This window comes from Apodemus sylvaticus, chromosome 2, assembly GCF_947179515.1.
Source record: "Apodemus sylvaticus chromosome 2, mApoSyl1.1, whole genome shotgun sequence".
Taxonomy (NCBI): domain Eukaryota; kingdom Metazoa; phylum Chordata; class Mammalia; order Rodentia; family Muridae; genus Apodemus; species Apodemus sylvaticus.
Genome location: NC_067473.1, coordinates 72,385,969 through 72,403,840, shown reverse-complemented (window position 1 = coordinate 72,403,840; position 17,872 = coordinate 72,385,969). Strand labels below are relative to the sequence as shown.

The window sequence follows — 17,872 nt, the reverse complement described above, 5'->3', positions numbered from 1 at the left end:
TTCCTCTGTCCCTCTGAACTGACAAGCCAACAGAGAGGGAGTGTAAAACTTGGCGTGGCTTTGCAGCACTGCTGCATTAGTTGCACAGCCAGGCCCACTTAAACAGGACTCAGTCAGGTTTGTAGCCAGTTTTTGTACCTCACACAAAACTTTTTCTATTTTTTTTGCAGGTTGTGGGCTGCACACTGCAGAAAGATACAACTGAAAAAGGGTCAGCATCCTCCCATCTAACCTTATTTTCAGCCCCAAAAGTCTTTTGTCCTCATTTGTTTTAGAATAGAAACTGGATGAAGTTTTGTTTATTCTGATTTAATTGACTTTTACTTAGCAAATCAGTTTAAATGAATTGTGTCTGTTGATCTGCAGTTACTGCTGCTTAGAGAGCGAAGTGACCTGGATGGAGCGAGTCAGTGAGAAGCAGTACTTTGGAAATGGGGCTGAAAAGTGGCACCCAAGTGTTCAAGCACGGGGGGGGTGGAGGTGATTTTTTTCTCCACAGGAGTGTTGTGTACTTCAGTAAAGGCAGCCAGTCAAGGATGTTCCAGAGGTAGTGGGGAAGAATGTCTTGTTAATTGTGATGATCATTTCCCGTCTCCCTGGATTCATTGGCTGCGTGCTGTTATCTTTACTCAGACGGCTCCTCTAACCATGTTTACAACTATCAACCCTGTGACCATCCACGGCAGCCTTGTGACAGTTCGTGCCCTTGTGTGATAGCACAAAATTTTTGTGAAAAGTTTTGTCAATGTAGTTCAGAGTGTAAGTATTTGTTGCTTTGGTGCAATTGCATGAGAACTGAAAAGGCTTTTGGTCAGCAGCTGAAAAAATGGTGATTAAATGCAGACATGAGGACTGGGAGTGCTCTCTTACTGCTTGCTGTAGGAAAGCTGCTTATTCTACAAGTATTAATTGAGCCCTGTATTGTGCTAATGTCTAGTCAGCCTCTTGGGCAATGTGACTGTGTGTACTCCTCATGCACAACTTAGGCAGAGTTGTAGTAATGGATTGGAGTTTTCTGTTTTTCTCTTTGGTCATTTGAATTACAGTAAAGAGGCATAGAAGTAAGGAAAATCTAGAAGTAGCTACCCCTTCCTCTTGTGGGTATCAGAAGTAGTGAGAGTTAACGGGTTTTGGTTTTCAGAGTGAAGGGAAGTAGGTAAGGGCGCAATAGGCTTTCATAATCACTCAAGAAAGCTGTAGACAAGAGCGTGGATACCAAAGAATGGAGTAGAAATATGCTTTATTATAGTGGTTCTCAACCTTCCTAATACAGTTCTTGTTGTGGTGACCCCCTGCCATAAAGTTATTTTTGTTGCTCTTTTATAATTTTGCTACTGTTATGAACCGTAATGTATATGCGTTTTGGAGAGAAGTCTGCCAAAGGGGTCAAGACCCACAGGCTGAGAACCACAGGTTTGCTGGCATGGTCTAGGGTCATGGATTCCATTCAGGCCAAGGCCTCCCTTTTACCTGTTTGATTACCTGTAGGACTTTAAATTCATATGCTATCTGACAAATATGAAATGGACAGCAAAGCCAGCAGTGATCTCAGTCCTACCAGCTTCATGTTTGTGGTTCCCTATTTCCTCGTTACAGTGGAATAGTAAGGGAAAGCTCGCAGGGTTTAAGTGAGTGCCTCATGTGCTCAGCAGGACACTGACTACCTTCCTGGAGAGGATTGTGGATGGTGATGATTGCTGGATACAGTGGTGATGATGATAAAATTTATCCTTAAAGGTCAAAACCGCTTTCCTGGATGTCGGTGCAAAGCACAGTGCAACACCAAGCAGTGTCCATGCTACCTGGCTGTCCGAGAGTGTGACCCTGACCTCTGTCTCACATGTGGAGCTGCTGACCATTGGGACAGTAAAAATGTGTCCTGTAAGAACTGTAGCATTCAGCGGGGTTCTAAAAAGGTAAATAACAGTTATATCTGAAAACTTTGTTGTAGGTTTTGTGACAGTGTCTTGTGTTAAGTTCTGCTGCCCTCAAACTTACTGTGTAGCTGAAAATGAACTTGAATCTCTGATCCTCGTGCCTCTCCCTCCTGAGTGCTGGAGTACAGGTATATGCTACCGTGCCTGGTACAATAGCACTGTGGGCTGCCCAGAGCTTTGTGCACGCTAGGTCAGCACTCCACCAGCAAGTAGACTTTAGCCCATCCTCCAGGAAATGGCTGTTTACTGATAGTCTCAGAGATCCTATCTGGAAACAAGAAATAAAAGTGACCCTTAAAGGTGCGACTGATGAAAGTGTGGCTCACATTTAAGGTCTGCTCACTTATCATCTTAAAGACTTATTTTTGGCTGGGCTCAGTGAAGATAGTCTCCCTCTGTTGGCATTCTGTTCCTGGCATTTTTCTTTGGCTTCCTTCATTCTCTTGGCCAAAAGTTCAGCATGTTTTGCAGACTTCTTTTTGTTTTTTCTTACTGTGCTATTTTGTCAGAGCTGTATGCTGGTGTCCACCACTGATTCAGACCACACAACCCTTGTACTGTACGCGCAGAGCATCACTAGGACTTATGGGTTACGAACTTCTCCCGGAATGTGTAAAGTGTCAGCCGTCAGAAGCTCAACGACAGAGATGGTGAGCTTCTGACGGCTGGTGGCTGGAGAGAAGGTCTGTAGCTTCACCTAGACACTGGCTACCACTTACGAGGTGCCACAAAAATTGCTAATGCAATCTTCAATTTTCTATAAAATAAGTGCCTTACTTGGTAGTAACATAAACCCGGGGTTCTGAGAAGTGGCCATTTAATATTATCACACTTGAAATAGGATTTATTTTCTATTATTTTAATAGGTGACTCATTTTTTTTGTTTTGTTCCATAAAGAAGTTATATCTCCTCAATAGAAACAGATAATGATTTGTATCAGAACGTACATTCTGATACTCTTGATACAAATGTACATTTTCATTATGGTTTTTTTGTTTGTTTGTTTGTTTTTAAGGATACCTTCTGTGTACAGTAAAAGATGAAATTTCCTCCAGCAAATTTCTGTAGGCTTTGTTCTTGTTCTTTAACAACCTTGATAACAGGCCAGGTAGGTGGTGCCTGCCTGCCTGTGGTACCAGCACTCTAGAGACCATTGAGGTAGGAGCACATATGTGAACTGTGTCACAAGACTGTCTCAATGCACCGCCACCAACCTCAAAGCCTTAAAATAACCACCTAGCAGTTATGTATTTGAAGCTTGAGAATTGCACATAGGTGATTTTTAAATGTAGCAGCCAGGGAGTAATTACTAAGCAAAAGAAACCCAAAGATTCTGTATCTTTAATCCTTTTAGTAACATTAGCTGATATTAACTGTCTAATATATAAGCACTGTTTGAATGCTTACTGCATATTATAGTGACTCACTATCTGATGAGACGGCTCAGAGAGTAAAACCCAGTACTCACATGGTACAAGTAGAGAACCAACTCCTTGAAGTGCCCTCCATCCCTGTATCATGATAGCATGCCATGAAATTTTTTTTAAATGCAAGTAATGGAGCAAGAAACACAATCTAGGGTCTTGCTGTCCCTGCCCTCCCCACACTACCACCTCTGCCCTGTGTGCTGTAGGCACATCTCATGGCCATCACATGGTTGATAGCACCCTATTATTTTTATTTTTAAAGGTCTATTTATATGTGTATGAGTGTTTTGCCTGCATGTATGTGCACTGAATACATGTCTAGTACCCACACAGATTTAGAAGAGGGTATTAAATCTCCTGGAACTAGAGTTAGAGGTGGTTGAGGCACTGTATGGGAACTGAACCCAGGTCCTCTTCAGGAGTGGTTAGTGCCCCTCACCACTGAACCATCGTGCCAGCCTCATCACACTACTCTTAGGGATTCTCTTTGCAATCCTGCCTTAGGTGGGACTTTCAGCTTCTCTTGGCTTTCATTTTTCTTCTTGGGTCTTTGAACCAACACTGTTCATGAAAGATCGCTGAGCACATTGACTGCTCTCGAATTATTTTACTTTAGGTGGCTGCATATTTATTCATTTAGGTCATCAGTCCCTAATATTTCAGTTTCCTTTGGCACATTTGCTGAGATCTAAAATCTCGTCTGTGTCCTGATACTATATTTACCACTGTCGGATATATGTTCCCTTCCTTCCGCTTGTTCAGAAGTGGGCAGGAGTGCTAATGCTGACGTGTCTTCTCTGGGGCATTTTTTAGCTCTCAGAAATAGAACACTGTGCATATAATTCTTACCACCTGCGTTCACTTGCTTGTTCCCATCTATTTAGCTATTTTTTTTTCTGATCAGAAAGTTAATTGGGACATTCACCTGACAAGAGTGACTCAGCAAAGCTTGGGTGATCTGGGAACCACTTTAAAGGTCACAAGAATGTTCTCAGTGAGGCACGATGAGAGCCATGAGGAACAACTGCTGTGTTGCCAGATAGTGGCGGCACAGGCCTTTAGCCCTAGCACTGAGGAGACAGAGCCAATCTCTGTGAGTTCGAGGCCAGCCTGTTTTACACAGTTTCCAGGACAGCCAGAACTATGCAGAGGCTCTATCGTGAAAGACACACAAACAAAACAAAGCAAAAACCTAAGTAAAAAAGAAAAGTTATCATATTTGGTGTTAGTCATCTTGGCCTTCTGTGGGACTGATGAATCATCATATCCTTCATAATAAGGATTTTGTGTGTGTGTGTGTGTGTGTGTGTTATCATGAGTTTCTAGAGGAAAGCTATGGAGGAAATGGCAGGGTCTTCAAAGGAATAAATACCAGTGAAGAACTAAAATGTGCTAAGGGCTTGAACAAACAAAAGAATATACTTTGGGAAACAAAGGTCAAGAGGGAGTGTGGTTGGTGTGCTCACCTTCAATTGGTTTCATTAATCGGATATTGTGGGATGCCCATGTTCACGGGCATGTGACGTGGGCCTCATAATAACATGTCTTAAAACTAAGAATAGAGAGTTGCTGTGCAAACAGGACATTCATATGACCAGCACCCCCATTAAAAACCAGGTCTGGCCATGCCCTAATACCTGCAGTGCTGGAGGTCTGGCTGTGGGACAGACAGACGGTGGGGCGCCACTGCCAGCCAATCTAACTGAAACAAAACAGCTCCAGATTCAGTGATGCAGACCTTGTCTCCAAAGAAGTAAAGTGGTGAGCATAGATCTGATACCCGAAGATGCTCACCAACCTACACATGTGCCCACACATGGATACACTATACAAAGAGAAAAATGTTGTATGTGTATACATACACACAGAAAAATGCTGTGTTTCTTAGTTTTACTCCAGTGACAGAATGCCTGAGAAAAACAATGTATTTTTTTTTTTTTTTTTGGTTGTTGGTCACTTGCTTCTCTTGCTCCCAGCCTGTGCATAAGAGCATCATGGTAGGGGAGCCTGTGGTGGGTGACAGTAGCTCAATCCACAACACACAGGAGGAGAGGGAACCCAGGGAGGCTCAGGAACAAGAGAAGCGTATGAAGGATACACCACTAGGGACCACTTCTTCCAACTACCATTCACTGAGTCTGCATCATCTCCCAGTAATGCCAACAAATTGTATCATGAGACTGCTCTTCAGTTGTTCAGAGCCTCACAATTCAGTTGCCTCTTGGGGGGTCAGTCCACAAGCTGGACACGTGAGCCTTTTGGAGGAAGATAATTTTGGAGGAAGAAGTTCTAGGACTGGACTGAACAGAAGTGAGAGAGAAGCAGACCAACATGCCTCCCTTGCTGTGGCGCTCATGACCCCAGATGGAGAGGCTTGTTTGTCTTTCTGTAAGAGGAGGATTATCCTGAAATTGCACCCTGTAGACTGCTAGCCTCAGTGTGCCCCTGCCATCTAATGTGACTGTTCTTACTCCTAGCACTTACTGCTGGCACCATCTGATGTGGCAGGCTGGGGCATCTTTATCAAAGATCCTGTACAGAAAAATGAATTCATCTCAGAATACTGTGGAGAGGTAAGGCATGTTCATGTATTGCAGTGGACTTGTTCATAGCAGCAGTTTGCATTGCTTTGGATAGATTTCATTGAACAAGGCCAAGTTTAGAATAGATTAATACTAAATGCCCTTTAGCCTGGACCTGTTTGTATTTGAAGTTTTGGTTTTCATAGTAACTAGCCAGATTGCTTTATTTCTAGTCATGTTTGTCTTTTATTACCTGGAGAACAAGGGGTTCAGGAACAAGAGTTTTGCTGTGTATATTTGGTTCTACTTACTTGGCAGGCGAGCTGACGGTGACCCTGATAGCTTTATTAGCTTGGCCGGTTTAGTTGTAGGGCTAGGAAAAGAGCGGAACCAAAGCTTTAGAAAGTCACAGTTTCCATTTTTTACTCAGCAGAAAGACAATATTGTTATCACATTCTCTAGATACATTCATTGCTTAGGACACAGATATCTCTGATTTGGAATTCTTAATAGAGAAGAAAATTTAGCTACTCCTTGATATCCTCAAGAGGAACCAAAATTCTTAATTGGCTCTTTTGTGTTCTAACAGTCTTGACCACTTAACTCCAATACAATCTCCTCCTGTGTCTTCCTTGTAGATTATTTCTCAGGATGAAGCAGACAGAAGAGGGAAAGTGTATGATAAATACATGTGCAGCTTTCTGTTCAACTTGAACAATGGTATGTTCTGAGCTAGAAGGCAAGGTTTTCAAATTAGAGGTCAGCAAGATTCCAGGACTGCGGGCATCTGTCTGCTCCTGGTATTTATCAGCAGGCCTGGCTTCAGGAGTGTGTTGCTCACTGGTAAGGAGAGGCCCCCAGTGAGCAGAAGGCTGTGTGCAGGAAACAGTCTAGAGCCCCAGCCACTTGCAGATGGGCCTCCCTTATGCTCTGGCTATGAGGGGACATTGTCTCCCACTGCTGTGGTTTGCCTCATGTCCTCTAGAACGTGGGGGCTGAGTAGTTGTAGTATACCTCACCAGTGTCTGACCTGAGAGGATGAGCATGTTGAAAGCATCTTGTGGCCTGGGGATGTTGCCCATATATTGTGAGAAGGAAAGCTGTGTGGCCTCTGTCTGTGCAGGGACCTGTGAAAATGAGTGTGCTCAACATGCAAGTCCACACAAACTTTCAGCTGGACCAGATAGAACCTTTTTTTTTTTTTAATGAAAATGTTTCATAGAAATATTATATAATCTTAACTGTCAATGTGCCCACTTCTTGATATCAGCTCAGAGAACTGACATTAGCTCTTTCAAGCCATGGGTTGCTCAGCAGCGTATGATGGAGAAATCATGGCATTTAGAGCCATGTTTAACAACAAGGATTCAGTTTAATCTAGAAGAACATTTTCTTTCAAATGACATTTTTTATATTGGATGAAGTTGAATGTTTTATTTGCTCTCTAAGTCAAATCCTGAGGAAATGTATTTCTAAAACCATAGTAACTTTGGTCTATGACTGAAAAAAATTTTTTTTCTTCTCTTTAGATTTTGTGGTAGATGCAACCCGCAAGGGCAACAAAATCCGTTTTGCTAATCATTCAGTGAATCCAAACTGCTATGCAAAAGGTAAGCTTTTAAGTTGGAGTTGACAGATTGATGAAACAGTTCTTTTCCAGCCAAGTGACAGCACGCTTCAGTGCCTCTGGAGTGCTTGCTGTGTCCGTCAGTCAGTCAGTCAGTCAACCTCATGGCCCGGCTCCCCGCTCACTGCCCCCGATGTTTCTCTTTGCAGTTATGATGGTTAATGGTGACCACAGGATAGGCATCTTTGCTAAGAGGGCTATTCAGACTGGCGAAGAGTTGTTTTTTGATTACAGGTTGGTAAAACACATATTTAGTATTATCTAAGGGCTTCACCTTTTTACTCTATGGGGATGGGGTCAAAGGCTGATTTTAAGTTCTTTGAGAGATTTGCCATCACTAGAGGGGGCATGCTTTTATCTGGCCAGTCACGATTTGCTGTGGGCACCATTAGAGAGTTACATGTTTTCTCAGTATAGCTCTCATGTATTAATTATACAATGTTTATTCAAAAAAATTAAACCTATGTAGAAAGCTACATGTAGAACCCTGCTATTGATTTAACAGATGGAGACCTGTGGGGCTTAATCTGTGCCTCATGGCACACATTATACATCTGTATTCTGCAGCGCCTTCTCACTGGTGCAGCATGGCTATCTTTATTGGTAGTACGTTTACATCTTCATTGTTTTAATTGTGAACATCACCCTGTGACTCCTGGATTCTTTGAGGAAGCTACTCATAACCATTGACAGTGTAGAACTCCACTGCCAGGATCAGGCTGGCAGTGTGGATTTATTCTAGAGCTACCTCTATATTTAAATCAAACAGTCATTTAAATGTGTAACGAGTACTAGTTAAAGAATTCTTGTGGTTGAATATCCATCCCACCCAGAAACTTAAGTTAACCAGTTTTAGCTACATAGCTGGAGAGAACCAACTGAAACCTGTGGAACTGGAATAGGGTCCTCCTAGGGAGGTTACCTCAAGTGCTTTATCTCATGCTTGCTCTAAATGGGTCAGGGTTAGAAGCAAAGCTATCCAGCTTCTCTAGTAGTGGGACCCTCAAGAGCCTGTCTTGGCATCTACTTTCTGAATCAGCACTGTCAGTGGGAGGTTGCTCTTTGGCGTTAGACCCAGACTTCACAGTGTGGAGTCGCCTTTCAGAGTAGTTGGTGAAGTTGGGTAGTTGTGGGGAATGCTTCTATAGCACAGGCAACTCATAAGTAGCAGGTGACCAGTGACAGATGCAAGCCTCCCCTTCACACATCTATGTGTAAAGCTGGTCGTGTGTGTGTGTGTGTGTGTGTGTGTGTGTGTGTTAGACATAATTCACTGTATCTGCAGGCTTGGTTTTCCTGATGTTGGACAGATCGTCATTTCTTGTTCATGTTGTTTCAGATACAGCCAGGCTGATGCCCTGAAGTATGTGGGCATTGAACGAGAAATGGAAATCCCTTGACATCTACTACCTCTTCCCCTCCTCTGAAACAGTTGCCTTAGCTTCAGGAACCTTGAGTACTGTGGGCAATTTAGAAAAAGGAAATGCAGTTTGAAATTCTGAATTTGCAAAGTACTGTAATGGTAATTTATAGTAATGAGTTTTAAAATCAACTTTTTATTGCCTTCTCACCAGCTGCAAAGTGTTTTTGTACCAGTGAATTTTTGCAATAATGCAGTATGGTACATTTTTCAAATTTGAATAAAGATACTTGAACTTGTTGTTGAGTCACCTGTCATAAAACATCACCAACTTCTAGAAAGACTAACACAACTTAGATTTGTTTTTCCAGTTGTCTATGAATATTTATAACTAATAAGCTTACTGACTAGTGATAGTATTACCTGTTAACTTTTAGAAGACATGAATGAACAACACTGGCACAGGTTCTGGGTATTCAGCAAGGAAAGTCACTAAATAGGAGATGGTAGAAAAAATTCCAGCTAGCTTGTACCTCGGGGAAAGCTGTTGAGCCTTCCAATCTGCTGTCCATATATAAAAACTAGAGGCTGGACTAGGTTATTTCTAAGAACCTACATAACTTAGATTCTATAGTTCAGACAGGGTAACAGATGCTGGTAGGCAAACAAGTGTGATTTATCCCAGTACTTGAAGAACCAAGGCAAAAAGGTTGTAAGTTGTATGGGAGCCCCAAACCCAGCCTGGGATATCTGCTGAGACCTTTCAGCAAAAGAGAAAACATAGGCTATTTCAGGAGTCAGTTTTCTCCTTCCACACTGGGTCTCTGGGCTCAAAACAGGTCATCAGGCCCAAGAGCAAGTGCTTTCATCCACTAAATCCTCTCACTGATTGGATAAGCTTCAGTTCTAGTTAGATCCAGTCAGCTTGAATTCCATGTCTAAGGGCAGATGGCACAAAATCTGATATACAAGTAAACTGTTCCGTACCGCTTCTTCCAGACGGGTGACTGGGAAAAGCACCATGTCATTGCTTGCCAAATTCAAGGTATTTTATAGCTTGTATTAAAAAGTAGTTATTTACCTAGAAGTACTTTGTTTTTCAGTACTGAAAACTTACATACCTGTTAGAAGTTCTGACTTCAATTTCTGCGTTTGTGGGCAGTGTTTTAGTTGTTAAGGCAGTGTCAACTCATGGCCCAGGGAGGTAAATACTTTGGCATACTTGAGTGTTAGCTAAGAGTAATGTTACAGTTATCCTGTCACCATGGAGTAAACTATATTAGTATAGGGTAGAAATTCAGGTTTTTAGATGTAGAAACTGACATGACCACCCATGGTTTTTATTACAGATATGAGAGAACAGCCAGAGGCATGTGCGAAAGGCCAGCGCAGAGAGGAAGTGAACATTGCCAGGGCTAGAATAGCAGAGGACGCAGAATAGAGAAAAGGTTGAGAGAAGCATTAGCAGAGTGAGGAAGGGGGTGGGGCACACAATAAGACAGGGTTATAAGGAGAATGAGGTAGAGTTTAGGGCAGAGGTGGTGAGAAGGGCTGTGTATCCCTTGCGATACTGAGGGCCTGAGGACCAGCATAAGCTAGCTCTTCCACCATAAGGGAAATGACTCATTTGGTCAGGCAACCAGCTTTGCAAGTTCCTGAGGAATGCTGATTTGTATCTAACTACCAGAAAGCCACATTGAGCTCATTTCTAGATATTTGGAGTTTTCTTTGGACCTACCTTCCAGGGTTTTTTTCTTTTGAGACAAGAGCTTCCATGTTGTATCCTAGACTGGTCTAGAACTTGCTATATAGATCAGGGTGGCCTTGAGTTGAGCCTGCCTAGCCTCTACAGCCTCAAAAGAAGATAAGTGTTATTTCTCTCTTCCTGTGATAAACAACCACAACCAAAAGTTGATTTACAGAACAAAGAGCTTATTTGGGTTCTAGAAGGGTTCGAATCAGTTATGGCAAGGAAGAATCGCAGCAGAGCAGGAAGCTGAATAAACACATACCTTCTACAAGGTGAGCTTAGCTCTGCCCTAGCTGAGCCTGCAGACTAGATCCTGTGTACTTACCCAAAAGCATTTGAAGAGTTCAGCCAAACTTGCTTGTCCTTGTCCCTATTCTTCATGGACTTAAAACAAATTCTTAAAGCAGGCCCATGGTGCTTTTCTTTCTTTTTTTTTTTTAAACAGCATGTTTGTCTCAGATATAAAAATGAACAAATGAACTGTTAGGACAAGCAAGCTGTAAGCATCATTCAGTTTGCAAATTAATAGGAGAGTTCTCAGATTGTGTCTGTGGATCTCTAGAACCCTATAGAGCCACCCTAAAGGGAACACATGGCTGGCTCACTTGCTTTTACCTGGTTTATATACTGAGACTTAATAATTATTAAGACTGACAGACAAACTATGAGACATGGAGGAATGGACTGTGATGAAGCATGCCTATAATCCCAGCACTGGGGACACAGAACCAAGGTCACAAGTTTGAGGCCAGCCTGGGATCCCCAGTTAGAAACATTTCTATCTAAAGCAGAGGGCTAACAATGTTGCTTAGTGGTACATAAGTTGCCTAATGTGCAAGCCTGAGATTGATAAGTACAACTGTGTCCCCTACCCCAAAAATAAAGCGTGGGAACCTAAGTGCATTCTTGCCAGGCTCTTCAGCATTTCACTGGCTTAGACTTTAGCATAGAGATAGAACCCTGAGGGCATCCTTAGGAAAATGAACCAAGGGGTAGAGTGACAGCGCTGAGACTGACTGAAGATTCCATCACCTCCTCTGCAATCCTCTTGCCCTTTAGCCAGGAAATGGAGATTGAGAGCAAAGGTCGGTGCAGTGCCTTGTGGCAGAGTCCCTGGAGGTCTGAGGATGCCCCTGGGCTGGACTGGATCTGAGGAAGATGAGAACCTTCAACCCCTGGCCTCGGCCCTCCTTCCGGGGACATCCTGGGGTGAATATGGCAGCCTCCTTGGAAAAGCTTCACTAGGAGGGACCTGGAATGAGAGAGATTCTCAGTTCTCATGTACAAGTGGAGAGGGCTGACCATCTTCCCTGGTGGTCAGGGAGTTTCCAATAATTCAGATGCTTTGGTCTCAATCAGCAGCCTCTTAGAGATTAGAACCATAACCAGCTAGTAAATAGCTGCCACTTGCTGTCACTAATGGACCTCGGGACTATGGAGGTATGAGGCTGGGAAGCCATAAGCCCATGTTGGTTCTACTTTCATATTCCAGTTCTGCTTACTAGTGTCACTATAGACCAGCTTCTACACAAGTCTCAGGATTCACTCAGTCCCTGCAGAGTCCACAGCAGCAATCTGGAGTCATCCCCTCTCAAGGTACTGAAGAAGTCTCAGAAAACAAGGGTCGGTGCCCAAAAAGATTAAGGGCTTTAAAAATTAAGATCTTAATTTCTAATTCAAAGAATGCAGCCCTTCTGGATTCCAGGAAGACACTGGAAATATACACTTGCACAATCATTAAATCTTTTATTTACATATAGAAATTAGTAAAACTTAAAAACAAAACCAAATGCAACTTGTACAGAAATCCTTTAATTTTCTTTATTTTCACACATTAAAAAAATGAAACACACTATACAAATGGTTTTCATAGCAGATTACACGTGGGTCCATTCAGACTCGCTCTCGTGTGCTGCCTCAGACGACAGCTGTTAACCAGGGAGCCATGTATTGATTTAAGTGCGGTAGCATGCAGCCTCAGCATGGAAGGTTCGGTTCCCCTGTCTGTGAGTTAGGGTAAATGGCATTGGCGTCTGTTTACAGACTGAAATGTGTCAGTCCTGAGCAGTCCTGCTGTAGCCTGAGACCAGCTGGTGGGAACTGTGGTCTCAGCTTTAAAAAGGAAGGTCCAAATGGCGGCAGGCTGGCTGCTATGAACTTGAGTTGTTTCCATTTTATTCACTGGAACTATCTGCTTGTGGGTCACGCAGACCCTGCTAGATGGGTTAAGCCAAGTAACTGTAGGTGTCCTTCTCACCATCGACTCGCTCCAAATATTCTTTTTCGATGAGAATATCAATGCATTTCTGGGCATTATTTTAGGAAGAAGAGGGAGTTAAAGGGGAAGAGAAATGCAAATAACCATCAGGAAAGAGGTCTGTCACCCTCACCACAGTTAACCTCCACTGAGCTCAGCAGGGAGCAAATTCAACCTGTCTACTGCCCTGAATACAGTCCAATAACAACACCTGTGGCTGACTGCACCTCCCATACCCTCCAAACTGCCCAACGCATTAGGAAGGCAAGGGCTCCAGCACATCTAGGCCACAATCTCCCTTTTTAACAAAGCCCGGCTGCCTCTGGGCAGGACTCTGCCATCACAGGTCAGAAGCACAGGATGGGGGAGTCAGAACTTGGAAGAACATGCTAGCATGGTGCTAATAGCTCCTGACCACTGAGGACTCACCATGCACTGCCATCCTTGGGTTCTCCAATGGCTGCAGCTTACCCAAGTAGTTTCAGAAAAGGAAAGGCCTGCTGAGTTATTGCCAGCAGAAACTAGGCAAATGAGATCATTAGTGCCCTAGATAGCGGGAGTAAGTCCCTGCATGGCAACAGAAATGGACCAGTATTTCCTAACAGTGCAGCCCAGGATGAGTCCCCTCATACTGCCAGGCAAGTTCCCAGCAGCACAGCAGAGAACTCTATACACTACTTCCCACCAGGCAAAACCAGCCAAGGCTGTAGGACAGCTCATTGCCAGAGAAGCATTGTGAGGATAGGGGGAACATGGGACTTCTCGGATGCCTGTGACTTACTCCTTATCAGGATATCAATTATAAATATAGATTTATGTCATATTCACCGCTTATATTTACTTCAAGAATGAAGTTAGCTGACTTTCTTTTGTTGAAGTTTCTTGCATGAGTAAGCCAGTTCCCATTTTCATGAAATAGCCACTAATCCTTTTGCTACAAGTTTCCTAACAAGCAGAAGACATAGCTGCTGCTCTGTAATTCCTGTACCTTGATCACTGGGACCCGAGGTTTGAACCTGGACGACAGCTGAGTGAGGACTTCACCAAGTAACTGCTGGTGTTTCAGGACCTTCCTCATTTTCATGATTCTTACGATGGCCGCCTGTGCAATCGACAAGGAAAAATACACACTTAGCGCTTTAACAGCTGAGCAGGAAAGTTCAAGGCAGCCTGTACCACCTCAGCTCTGCTTCCATGCTAGAGTAGCAAGTATCATAGGTCACAGAGGGTGCAAGCAATCAGCGCTCCATGTTTCAACCCAAATAGAATAAACATTAAAATGTTTTAGCCAAGGCGCTAAAGACTGGTGGCTCAGAGGTTTAAGAGAACTGAGCTCTTCTGGAGGACCTGGTTTCCGCTCCCAGCACCCACAGGGGTAGCTCATAACACTCGACTCCAGTTCCAGCAGATGCAGCATCCTTTCCTGGACTCTGGGGACACCAGTCACACACATATGCCCTATATGTGCCTACATACAGATAAAACATGCATATTAACTAAATTTAAATCTTAAATATTTTGGTTAACTATAAAGCACTAAAGAATAAAGAAAAAAATGGATTTCTAAAGCCATAGAAGGTACCCACCCTTACCCCCACTCTTCTGATTCTTTAATCTGCCATATATTATCTGTGTCCTAATACTTAGGTAAGAGGATTAGACTACTTTTCTTTGATACATAAAATACTTCATCCCTCAGACATCAACGTGCTGGCATTGTCCTCTTTGGCCGTCACTGAACTGTCATTCTCGCAGCCCTTTCCAGTTAGAGCACACGAAGCCAACACACCTCCCTAAGTGTACATGTACAGTACAGACATGGTTCAGTCACCTGAATCAGTAGTTTGCGGTCTTCCTCTATATTTTTGTGTGTGGTTTCTTGTTCCTGCTTCTGTTCAGTTTTCATTGGTACATTGATATTAACCCTCAATTTCTTACTGTCAAGACAACAGAGGAACCAGTCATTGAAAAGTCTATTTCCTGTCTTTCAACACTGCATGTTTTGCCTTCCTGGACTGGAAAGGTGCTTCACACCCATCTTTTCTGTACCATTTCTCATCATTTCTATGAACTACCTGGGAACTGGCCCCTCCACCAATGTTATCTATTTTTACCACAGAGTGATGACTAAAGTGACTTTGACCCCTCAATTTTGTGAAGCATAATAACACCAAAATAACTTGATATAAAGGTCTAAACATGCCATATGAGCCACTCAAGACTTATATTCAAAATAAAGAGAAAATCAAACTCAGCATTAGACAAAGCAGCACTAAGGACTGCAGGACTGCAATCACGGCGCCTGTGCAGTCCAGTTCCCATGGCTTGTGCCGATCCTGAAGTGTGCCCGGTGCCAGGGGATAAGACCAGCAGCTATGTATTAGATTTTTCTTACTTTTTATAACCAAGATACAACTTTATTAAGGTGTCTGGCTTCAATTCCACCTCATCAACATTGGCATTTTCATCTTCTAAGACCTAGAAGAAAATAACTGTTACTAGGCACATCCCAGGGAAAGGATTCTTCTAGCTTGACACAAAGTATACAAACATACCAGCAATTTCGACTTCAGTAAAATCTGTAGGACTTGTGCCAAAATGTCCTGCAATCAGAGAAAGACGGTAAGCAAGGAAAAAGAATACTTGTTTACAGTGCCTGCCCTAGAGACCCAGCTCACTGCCTCACAGGAATGCTCATCACCTTAAAGCAGACCTACCCAGAGAAAGTGACATGGCTTGTTCTTTATGGTCTGAAGCACCCACCACTCAGGCTATAATCAGCTTCCCACATACACTGGACATAATATATGGCCTGCTTCTTCAATGAAACCTACAGGAAATGATTCACTTCTTCAATGTCTGAAAGTTTACAAGACATTTATGTGGCACTGGGGATGAAAGCCAAGGCTTTGTGTGGCAGCAAGGGTTCTACCACTGAACATGCACACTAGCAGTAAGGAGCCTCAGCAGAACTAAAGTCACACTGTATTCATGAACTCGCTGAGACTCAGAGGCAGCAGATTTGCTGCCAACTTGGCTTTAGTGAACTCAGCGTATCGTGACCTCTCCTCTGTAGGCATTACCTGCTCTGGTGTTCCCAGCATCATCAAGCCTCATGGGCACTTAACCTCATCACCTGCACTCCTAACCAAGGCTCCCATGCTGGTCTGAGACTATGCGGGTAGGTCTGTCAGAGAAGTGGCAGCTATGAACTAGGGCCTGAAGGAGGACAGCTAAAGACCCGTAAGGTAATCCTAATACTACAAAAAAGTAGAAAGACTGGTGTGGCACTGGGGAGACGGCCAAGTAGAGACTAGAGAGGCAGATCTGTCAGCCCTTCCAACCAGTCAGCAAAAGAAATAAAGGTTCCATCAAAATAAAATATGCATTACCACAGTGTACCCATCAGTAAGTACACATGTCAACTAAAATGTAACATGGGGGCTGGGACTATAGCTTATGTGATAGAGGGCTTGCCTAGCATGTCAAGGCCCTGAATCCAATTTCCTGCATTGCATAAACACGGGCCTGGAGCACGCCAGTAATCTACTACAGATATACAGATGAGACAGAAGGATAGTAAGGTCAAGGCCATTCTATACCTGCTTCATGAATTTGAGGTCATACTGGATTACAGGAAACTGTTTCTTCAATAACAACAACAACAACAGAAAACCCCAACCAAACAAAAAATAAAATGAATGAGAAAAAATTGTAAAATCATGTCTCTGTTTCCCAGCACTCATGTGAAAGCTTAGCCTTGTCTGAGTGCTATGGGGAATAAGTGAGCGAATCTCCAAGTGATACTGGCTATGGAGCCTAGCAGAGTGAATGCATTAAGTGACAGATGCTGCCTCAAAGAAAGAATGCACAGTGACATCTACTTCTAGTCTCCAACACATGTGAATACAAATACATCTATCTATATCTACATACACATACAGAGAGAGAGAAAGAGAGAGAGAGAGAGAGACCGAGACCGTGACTGACTGACTGGATTTAAAACAGAGCATTTCAAGGGACAGTGGTGATGGCACACACACCATTAAGCTTAGTACATGGGCAGTAGAGTCAGGCAGATCTCTGTGAGTTCATGGCTAGCGTGATTTACTAAGAGAGTTCCAGGATAGCCAGGGCTACACAGAGAAACGCTTTTGAAAAATTAGAGACATCTCATTATGTCGTTACATGGCTGACAAAACAGAACATTTTTAACATCCTTATGAAACTAGCATTAAAATTATAAAGTTACAGCTGGAACTGGCCACCACCATCACAAGTGCTAGCCACCATGTCTGTCTGAGTACCCATCTGTTTTCTCCAAAACAATTTGCTTAAAAACTAGAAAGTCATAAAATCATGAGAGTGGCACATAGAGCTTTAGACCCAGATCTCAGTGCCACCCGCACCAGGGATGTGCTGGATGGTCCTCACACTGGCTTGAGATAAGTCAGGTTAACTGTTGACTCAAATGAACCTATGCCCATTATATATAAACTTCTCTAATTCAACCATGAGGATCCTGATGCCATCCACGGTAGCAGTGAACTGCTCTCTGTGGATCTGGCCTGGTCTTCTGGTGCCTAGGTAAGAGTTTTACTCCTTTTAATTTTTTCTCCATGCTGCTAACATCTATTAAGCCAAAGAAACCCCATGTCCTCTCCACCTTTCCACAACATCCCAATAAGAGGAGGCAGCTTGAAAGTATAAAGCAAGTAGACATGGTAGGAATACCATTTTAATTTGCGTGCTGTCAGTCAACTGCTGCACAGTATAGGCATCTTCTGTGTTGTACTGAAGCAGGATGGCCATCTGGAATGTGGACGCCTTCACAGCCCAGAGAAAAGAAAGGAGGAAATGTGAAAACATGGGAAAGGTCTTCATAGGTACAACCTGCTTTCACAAAAAGAATTCTTCAGATGCAAAAAAAGGAGAGGGAATACAAAAATGTCACAAGGTCAGGGGAATGAACATTTTCCTTAAAGGCACCT

At 43.1% G+C, this 17,872-nt stretch overlaps 2 protein-coding genes across 16 annotated transcripts in view; one reads left to right on the top strand and one right to left on the bottom strand.

The window, feature by feature from the left end:
* Ezh2 (enhancer of zeste 2 polycomb repressive complex 2 subunit) overlaps positions 1-9,174 on the top strand; it is a 60,995-nt gene extending 51,821 nt beyond the window's left edge. For 9 of the 13 annotated variants that reach the window (XM_052173590.1, XM_052173595.1, XM_052173594.1 and 6 more), the window contains 8 exons: positions 171-211; positions 634-759; positions 1,738-1,916; positions 5,843-5,938; positions 6,526-6,607; positions 7,417-7,497; positions 7,664-7,748; positions 8,854-9,174. In XM_052173590.1, coding sequence (XP_052029550.1) covers positions 171-211; positions 634-759; positions 1,738-1,916; positions 5,843-5,938; positions 6,526-6,607; positions 7,417-7,497; positions 7,664-7,748; positions 8,854-8,914 — 751 coding nt within the window. In that variant the 3' untranslated portion in view covers positions 8,915-9,174. The remainder of the gene's footprint in view (positions 1-170; positions 212-633; positions 760-1,737; positions 1,917-5,842; positions 5,939-6,525; positions 6,608-7,416; positions 7,498-7,663; positions 7,749-8,853) is intronic. The other 4 variants (XM_052173600.1, XM_052173599.1, XM_052173598.1 and 1 more) reach the window with 1 other exon arrangement.
* Positions 9,175-10,785: 1,611 nt separating this feature from the next.
* The window catches only part of Cul1 (cullin 1), a 67,387-nt gene continuing 60,300 nt past the window's right edge, over positions 10,786-17,872 (bottom strand). For 2 of the 3 annotated variants that reach the window (XM_052173585.1, XM_052173584.1), the window contains exons 17-22: positions 17,616-17,708; positions 15,437-15,484; positions 15,277-15,359; positions 14,713-14,818; positions 13,870-13,983; positions 10,786-11,876 (exon numbers count right to left, since the gene is read on the bottom strand). In XM_052173585.1, the coding sequence (XP_052029545.1) occupies positions 11,793-11,876; positions 13,870-13,983; positions 14,713-14,818; positions 15,277-15,359; positions 15,437-15,484; positions 17,616-17,708 (528 nt within the window). In that variant the 3' untranslated portion in view covers positions 10,786-11,792. Of the gene's footprint in view, positions 11,877-12,420; positions 12,931-13,869; positions 13,984-14,712; positions 14,819-15,276; positions 15,360-15,436; positions 15,485-17,615; positions 17,709-17,872 lie in introns of those variants that run through there. The other variant, XM_052173587.1, reaches the window with a different exon arrangement.